Genomic DNA, 9,454 nt, shown 5'->3' on the forward strand with positions numbered 1-9,454 from the left:
CAGTCTCAGAGTTACAAATGGATAAATGAACACTGAGGATTCGAATGTGTACTAACTAACCATAACCCAATGCAACCCCTAACGCTGTCCTAAAACAGCCTCTGACAAAGTGAGAACCAGCAGCAAAATGTCCTCACTTTCCATAATTACCCTCATCTCACTATCTTTGTAAGGACTCTCACAAAGATAGCCGTACAAGCACACACACATACCACACATGCGCAGTTGCGCGCACGCACGCACGCACGCACGCACACACACACACACACACACACACACACACACACACACACACACACACACACACACACACACACACACACACACACACACACACACACACACACACACACACACACACACACACACACACACACACACACACACACACACACACACACACACACACAGGATGATGTAAATCAGCCAACCCTTCTGTGTGAGAGGATGATGATAAAAACACATTGCTGTCCGGCTGTCAGAAAGAGTTTTAATGTAGAAAACAGTCACATCAAAGGTAGAAAGTTAAACAACACATGCCCTCTCTCTCTCTCTCTCTCTCTCGATTATGAATGACTTGACAGAGTGAATATTCAGTCAGTGCACACACACACACACACACACACACACACACACACACACACACACACACACACACACACACACACACAGGGAGAGGAGAAATGATGGGATGTAAGGAAGAGAGGAGGAAATGAGAAAAACAGCTCCTGTTCTCTCAGGAGAAGGAAGGTCCAACACACACACACACACACACACACACACACACACACACACACACACACACACACACACACACACACACACACACACACACACACACACACACACACACACACACACACACACACACACACACACACACACACACACACACACACACACGTATGCAAGCAAGCACATACGTACATACAAATGTATTCACTCAAAACTCAAACATGTGTGTGAGTGAGTGTGTTCTATGTGTGTGAGCTTTAATGATGTGACACCTGTGGAACAGTCAGACACCCACCTCCTTTCATGTGTGTGTGTGTGTGTGTGTGTGTGTGTGTGTGTGTGTGTGTGTGTGTGTGTGTGTTAAGAGAGTGGGGGAGGAGTGAATGAATGGGGGTTGGGAGAGAGAAACAAAACTCGTAGAGGTGTGTTTGTGTGTGTGTGTGTGTGTGTGTGTGTGGGTGTGGGTGTGGGTGTGGGTGTGGGTGTGGGTGTGGTGTGTGTGTGTGTGTGTGTGTGTGTGTGTGTGTGTGTGTGTGTGTGTGTGTGTGTGTGTGTGTGTGTGTGTGTGTGTGTGTGTGCGCGCGCGCACGTAGTCTTTGAAGTCATCTCTGCAGGAAGCTTCCAGTTGTTTACTCTGTTAACATTCCTTCCTGCCCCCCCCCTCCCTGACCACAACCCCCCCCACACACACACACACACACACACACACACACACACAGGTTGGTAGGAATCAGTGAACAACCCCACGGCACTAACAAGTAAACTTGACAGCATTGTTGCTCACACACACACAAACACACACACACACACACACACACACACACACACACACACACACACACACACACACACACACACACACACACACACACACACACACACACGAAGTGAAAAACTTCTCTGCTAATTAATCAACATTAATCTTTTGCTTTCATGAATCATCAAAAATGTAACTAATTAAACCGGTAATTTCAACAAACAGCAAAGCGAACAAAATATGACGACTTAACTTAGCTTTTTATAGTTTATCAACAGCATATTGACATTTGTCCATCATTGGAAACCATTCCAATTGACTGTAAAGTAAAACTAAAGGTTTCTAAGGGTGGCAACACTAGTAAGTCATGGTCAAATTATATGCTTTCCTACAATTGGTGAATGATGGATTTAGTAAAAAAAATAATTTCACCCAATTCTTTACACCTGTAAAGTAAACCTGTGAATGTGTGATGTGACAATAAAGTTGATTCTGATGTTCTCATTCCCAGGTCTCACAGTCAACAGGCTGTACACTAGAAGACCACTGTTTCCCAAACAATGGGTCGGGACCATTTTCAAAAGAAATTCAAAATCAAAGAATTCCGTTAAAAAAAAGTTTAAAGAAGAAGTGAAAATATTACTATATATTATTAAGATATATCTACAAGCTCACAATGTGTTGTATCGCGACGCGCTGTGAACTTGTAGATCTGCTTATTTTCACTAGTTTTGGTCCCAGGGAGACATCAAATGTCCCTTTGGGGTCACAAGCTAAACGTTTAGGAACCACTACACCACTAGACTGACCCACAGCATGAACACACGCAAGCTGTCAATTCATGCCAGACAGTGGACATTAAGTTCACGCCTTGCACAACCCACCTCTCAGGCTACATACTTGTTATATTTATTCTATCTTTTATAGCAATAATGGTGGTTGTGTCACCATGGCCTATGTTCAAAAGGGGATCCTACATACCCAACTCACAATTTGATACACAACAATAACATAACAAAATGAAATTCCAGGCAAATGATGACTGAAAAAGATTATATTAGTTAAGTGAAAACTAGATTCCACACTGTGCTGTTCACAAGTATCACAATATATTTGTATCGATACTGAACTCTCTTGCTATGCATCATTACATACATACCTAATAGACTTAACTAATCCTACATAGTCCATACTTATTATTTAACTAGCCAACATAATCAACACTTCTATATTGACTAGTATGTAGACTAGATGAGTATTAAAAATGTAAATGTGAATCCCAAGTGTCGATGTAACAAGTCACCATTTGTTGTTTCAGTTGATGGTCTGCTGAACTCCACCCATCAATCTTTTTGTCTCATTATTTTCCCATCTACAATTTAAATGTTATCTAAATGTTATGATATATCTTGTCTTGTCTACTGTCTGGATGGACATGTAATGTTTTGAGTCTTGTATCTTTATACACTTTGTCAGTAGTTGTGTTAGGATCATTGTTAAATGTTGGGTTGTTTCAAACCCCATGTGAGTGAGTAGATTCATGAACTGTGAATCTGATGACAATTGAAGCCAGATGAAAAACAACTAGGAAATTAACTGGATCTCGGGATCCCCATAGAAACAATGTGGCTCCATGAATGTGGATCTTGGAATTGGCTCCAATGTGGATCTCGGCCTGCATAATGACAAGCCTGTTACATCAGTCACCTATGGTGTCAGTCTATGATTTTTATCTATGGCGTATGAGTAGGACTCCAAATTTGGGCATGTTTTAAGTTGCTATCGCATTCACAGCCTCATTGACTTCCATTATAGAATTAGAGTTAAATATTTCAAAAAGTACAAAACATGTGGCCTAAGGGCAGCATCCATACAAAAGGAGGTCGCTGATCGGTCCAGCGGTTTGAGAGAAATGCTGCGGTCGAACAGGCACACAGAAAGACAGACACACACATTGAGGTAACATGCCTGAATGATTGGAAACCTGTTGCTCTCACCCCAACAGAACAGCAAATGCTTTGAGAGGCTGGTGAGAGACTACATCTGCTCCATGCTACCTGACTCACTCACTAGATCCGTGGCAATCTGCAAATCGTCAAAACATTTTGTTTGCTGATGTGTCTGAATGTAATGTCCTAGCAGGGGAAGTAAATGAGTCTGATAATAATTATGTCTTGTGAGTTTAGTAGACCCTCTGTGTAGTTATTAAGCAGCTATCCCTCTGTAAGCAAGCAGCAGGCTCATACAGCAAGGTCAAGTAGCTATTCCTCTGTAGGCAAGCGGCAGACCTAGACAGCAAGACGACGAGTTACAAGGTTTATGAACGCAAGGAGAATGTTTCTCGCATCAGGCGTCAGTATTCTGGCTAGTGACGGTGGCAGTGACTATGGCCTCGGCGGATAGCAGTGGGCCTTCCATTCTCTGTCGATGAGAGTGGAACACATATTGTTCATAGTTGGCCAGGGTAGTGTCGTCACTCTCAGTCGCTGAGCGTGGAGCAGCACATTTCATAGTCAGGAAGAATTGACGTTCCATACTCAAGAGCTCAAGACAGAGGAATGTCAGTCATCAGAAGTATCATAACAATGTGTTTATGTATCCTTGTTGTAGAATCTGTATTTAAGCTTCCTCAACATCCAGATCGGTGTCAGACTCCCGTTGCCTTCCGAGGCAACCGGACCCTGTCCACCTTTCCATCTTCCATCTCTTTCCCCCTTTCCTTTCTATTCTTTACTCTTATTTTCTCATTATTATATATATTACATAATTCTTGTCATATCATTGTCATCTTTTGTATTGAATAAATCTACTAAAATGCATATTAGTATCGGCTCTTCATTCTCTCACCGAGGAAATGTTGAATTTCTACAACAAACAGCTTCCAACCGGAAGCCCGGCCTGATCAATGCCTATCACCAGGCTGGCCTGTCTGTCAACTGGAACTTTTTACTTTAAACTGACTTTTTCCTCTCATCATGCGGTTATGTTCCTCTGTGTGGACTTTACTTTCACTGTGGACCTGCCATATGGATATTTTTTACCTGTAAAGTTTATGCCCTATATATATTTTTTGCAGCCTATGCCTAATCATGCACACACCTGCTTCTATGTGCACATACCAATGTTATAAACCTGTTATGTTTAACCTCATACATAGCCTACTATCTGCTGGTCTTATGCTATGTGTATACCTACAGAATAACCTTCCTGATCTTTTTATGTTCTCTTTAACATGCTTATTTAATCTCACTCTCCTTTTCTTCTCCCTTCCAGGAAAACAACAAAAATGCACACACACACACACACACACACACACACACACACACACACACACACACACACACACACACACACACACACACACACACACACACACACACACACACACATTGCAGACCCACAACGTAAAAAGTATCATACTATGTCAGTGAGTCAATACAATGACAAAAGACAGAAGAGGAGAAGATATACTGGAAACAACAGTTTTAATGGTTCCTGTTTTCTATATCAAACTAGAGGCTGAGAAGAAAGTTTTATGACACCCAGAATGAACACAGCAGCTGGTTCAGAACTCTAGGTTTTTTTTTAATACAGGAAATGGAAGAGAATCCATACTTAAGATTCTGTCCTACAAAAAAAAATAACAGCAGGCTACATGTGTGTTTTAACTACTTCTTATAAAGCCCTAAATCATTCACAAAAATAGCCAATCTACAAATGGATTTTACAATACTGAGAATTATATTGAACATATACAACTACTATGCAATGACAACTTTACAGCAACTTAATAACTTTAATTAGTAAATACTATAGATTAAATACATGTGGATATATTCTTTAAGTACCTAATTTACAAAAGTAGCCTGATCGACTTGGTTGCAAGTCGGGAAAAAGCATCCTAGACTTAAATCACAGCTTCACACCTCATAAATAGGATGAATGTCCCAAACAACCCTACTTAAAACATAAGTCTCTCAACTAAGCATAATTCATATATAGTAACCTGACTTGCCAAGGGTCCCTTTGATGTATGGTTTAAAACTGGGCCTACATATAAAGTTAATCACATGAACTTTATATGCTGTGTTCACTGAAACGAACTCACTCAACAAAAGTACAAATTTAACTTTTAACAGCAACCAACTAAACCGTTAGACAGCAACACACACACACACACACACACACACACACACACACACACACACACACACACACACACACACACACACACACACACACACACACACACACACACACACACACACACACTTTAAAGTCTTTAATGTCTTCAACTAGGCCTGTGTACGCTATTATTCATAGGCTATTCATTCTCTTGAGTCTTTCACAATAACGACCAGTCGACCACCTGGCCAAAAGGTGCCAATGTTAACCAATAAAAGGTTCTAAACACACACGCACGCACGCACACACACACACACACACACACACACACACACACACACACACACACACACACACACACACACACGGAGATGTTCAATAACAAATGTCAGAAGATCCTGTAAAAAGCCTCCAATTTACGTCCACACGCAGTGCAAAAACAAGAAGCTTATACCCAAATACACACACATGCGCAAGCAAGGTGCTTTACAAAACACACGATACTACGTTAAAGAAACGAGTAGTCTAGGAAAACTGATACTATGTTATTATCACACTGAGTGCTGTTTAGACCCCCCCCCCCTCGCCCCCCCCGTTATGTGCACGCCACACTTCAAGCAGCGCACCGATACAAAGTTTCCCAGCAGCACAAAGGACGGTGAAACATTGTTACCTTGTATCCACATCTGTCCTGTTGGGTCGCTGCTGATCGGAGCCATGAGAACACGAACAACACGGAGAGAAGGTAGAAAAGTGCTCGTACCGACGCCATTCTCACCTCTCTCTCCTCCTCTCCTTTCCTTCTCTAGACTACTAGTCTCACCTCTCTCTCCTCCTCTCCTTTCCTTCTAGTCTAGTCCGACCAAACATCAACCAGGAATGGAAGAGAGAGAGAGAGAGAGGAGAAGAGAGGAGGGGGCTGAGAGAGAAGGTGTGTGCGAGGGAGGGAGGGAGGGGGAGGAACCCCTGCCTGTGTGTGTGTGTGTGTGTGTGTGTGTGTGTGTGTGTGTGTGTGTGTGTGTGTGTGTGTGTGTGAGAGAGAGAGAGAGACTTAGAGAGAGACTCAAAGTAGCCTATACTCAAAGTTTAACTTTGCAATAAAAAAATGTGTAACTTTGAAAGTTGCAATGTTACACAGCTCTGTAACATAATTAGGCCTATTCTTGTAGCCTAACTTTAATAGTACATCCATATATATATATAGTTTTTTATACATGTATATATATATTTTTTTTATTGTTATTATTTATTTCCACACTTGTTGCTTTGGCGAATTGGAAATCTGAGGGGGGGGGGGGGGGGGGCGGGGTGAGAGGATTAGCGCCACAAGAGGATGCTGTTTCAATCGTAACAATAATATATTTGCACTGGCTGTCAACATACAAATAATAAGTCAATACAAAATGAAAGCTACAATCATTAAGTTTAATGTCAGTTGTCTCCTTCTCCCGACACGTGGAGATCGGTAATTAAAGATTCAAGATTCCATTTTCAATATTGTATTAACATACAGATTGGTAGTTTATTCATTAAAATAAGGTTTGGTTTGTAGCATAGGCCTAAATAGAAATTGTGCAAGTGTATATATGTGTGTGTGTGTGTGTGTGTGTGTGTGTGTGTGTGTGTGTGTGTGTGTGTGTGTGTGTGTGTGTGTGTGTGTGTGTGTGTGTGTGTGCGTGTGTGCCCCACCCTGCTCCTATTTCAGCTCTATTGAAGTCACCATGGGAACTGTCAGCTGTGTGTGTGTGTGTGTGTGTGTGTGTGTGTGTGTGTGTGTGTGTGTGTGTGTGTGTGTGTGTGTGTGTGTGTGTGTGTGTGTGTGTGTGTGTGTGTGTGTGTGTGTGTGTGTGTGTGTGTGTGGACAACTACAAAGAGAAAGAGGCAATGGATATGAGAGAGACAGACAAAGATCATGGTGTTCTTTATTGTTACATTTAGTGTACAGGTGCATAAGATGATAAGAGTAAAACATATGTTTTGTTCAGAGATTAATTTAAATCTTTGTAAACTTGGGAAAATGTTCAACCACTTGAACCCTAGCATCCCAAACAAACATTCAGCAACCATAGCCGATCTGCAAGCTCACAACGAGGCACGTTGCGATATATTTACAGCGAATATCTATACTAGGCCCTAGTATAGATCCCTGGGGAACTCCTGTCAACTTTGTCTGGAGCCTGGAAAAACATTTTCCCCAGCTAGATATGGTGTACACATGTTTTATATGTGTTTCAAATACATTATTTATGTGTACACTTCAAGACAGAAATATAATATTTGACATTATCAGATTGAACAATTGACTCCCCTAGTGTAGTGGTTAGACAGAGCATACAGCTTTCATGTGGAAGGTCATGACATGGGTACTACGAACCCTGCCTAGGGTCGACATGAGCAAGGGCATGCCGTCCAACTGGGTCCCTTAAGCCATTGGTTCTCAAAGTGGGGTCTGGGGACCCCCAGGGGTCCTTGGAGAGAGATACCAGGGGTCCCCAGCAAAATGTGTTAATAAAGCATCACAATCATTTGAACCCCTTTATCCATAGTTTATACTTTGGCTATTCAAAAATAGCACATATGCAAACATATGCGAACATTTGTAACTCAAATCTTTGCTTCTGGGGGGTCCCTGGAACTAAATATTTTGAGATGGGGGTCCGCGGCCAAATACATAATCATTTTGGGGGTCCTTGAAATGAAAAAGTTTGAGAACCACTGCCTTACGCCAAATCACATGGGTTCAGATCTGAGCCAAGACTTCTGCAGAAGGTGCATCTGAAGCCTGTGCTGGACAGGAGTCTCTGGACGTAAAAAAACAGATGATGCTGAGATTGAACAATTGACTGTCTGACTATCACTATCCAGTCTCATCATCATGGTTAGTCGTCTTCCCCTCAGTTCTGAGATCTGTTTCGACTTCCTGGTCGAACCACGGTTGACCTCTGGTGGTCCTGGGGGTGACAGTGACCCCTCCTACCAGGTCCGCTAGGGCTGTCTGGAACAGGTGCAGCCTGGACTCTCTGTCTGAACGCTTCCGCTTAGCCCTGCGGTTCTGAAACCAGATCTACAGAGGGTGAGAGAAACAGACAGAGAGAGAGAGGGAGGGAGCAGATAGAAAGGGTTAGTTTAAAAAGAGAAAAAGAAGCGCTGCAGGGATCAATGGTTCTATAGACAGGTGCTCTTTGGTGACACAGATATAAGAACATATGACCACATTTATTTAACTCCCAAGTGGTGAGGACTGCAGACTTGCAAAGAAAATAAATCCAAGGCACAACTCCGTCTTTGATTAAAACATATTAAAGATATATTTTGAGCAAGGCTATGACCAACAGAAAGAGTTTGTTTTCTGAGTAATCAGGCCATAAGAATGATCTTTCACTAAGAGCAAACAGACAGAATGACAGACTGACAGACAGACAGAGATATAAAGTCAAAATAAACAGAGCAAAGTGGACACAGTGGACATGAGCTCACCTGGATCCTGTCCTCATCCAGACGGAGTCTAGAGGACAGTTCCTCTCTCAGCTGGATACCGGGATATGAGTCCTCTTGAAAAACACACTCTAGTACATCTACCTGGAGTATACACGCACCCACACACACACGCACGCACGCACGCACGCACACACACACACATATGATTATTTGTGGGGGTCCCCAGTTCAAATAAGATTATTCTGGGGGGGTCGCAGACTCGCAGCCTGAAAGGTTTGAGAACCACTGTACCTGTGTGCTGGTGAAGGCAGTCCTCGGTCTGCGTCCGATGTACCAGTTTAACATGGGCCTGTACGACTCTTTGAGTTGCTGCTGTTGTTTACAGCAGAGGGTGTCATT

General features: G+C 42.4%; 1 protein-coding gene across 2 annotated transcripts in view; it reads right to left on the reverse strand.

The window, feature by feature from the left end:
- Positions 1–6,479, reverse strand: part of il17rd (interleukin 17 receptor D) — a 29,902-nt gene extending 23,423 nt beyond the window's left edge. For both annotated transcript variants that reach the window (XM_084061635.1, XM_084061636.1), the window contains exon 1: positions 6,291–6,479. In XM_084061635.1, coding sequence (XP_083917761.1) covers positions 6,291–6,389 — 99 coding nt within the window. In that variant the 5' untranslated portion in view covers positions 6,390–6,479. The remainder of the gene's footprint in view (positions 1–6,290) is intronic.
- Between the last annotated feature and the right edge of the window lie 2,975 nt (positions 6,480–9,454).

Source organism: Gymnoscopelus microlampas, assembly GCF_963454915.1.
Source record: "Gymnoscopelus microlampas genome assembly, chromosome: 7".
NCBI lineage: Eukaryota > Metazoa > Chordata > Actinopteri > Myctophiformes > Myctophidae > Gymnoscopelus > Gymnoscopelus microlampas.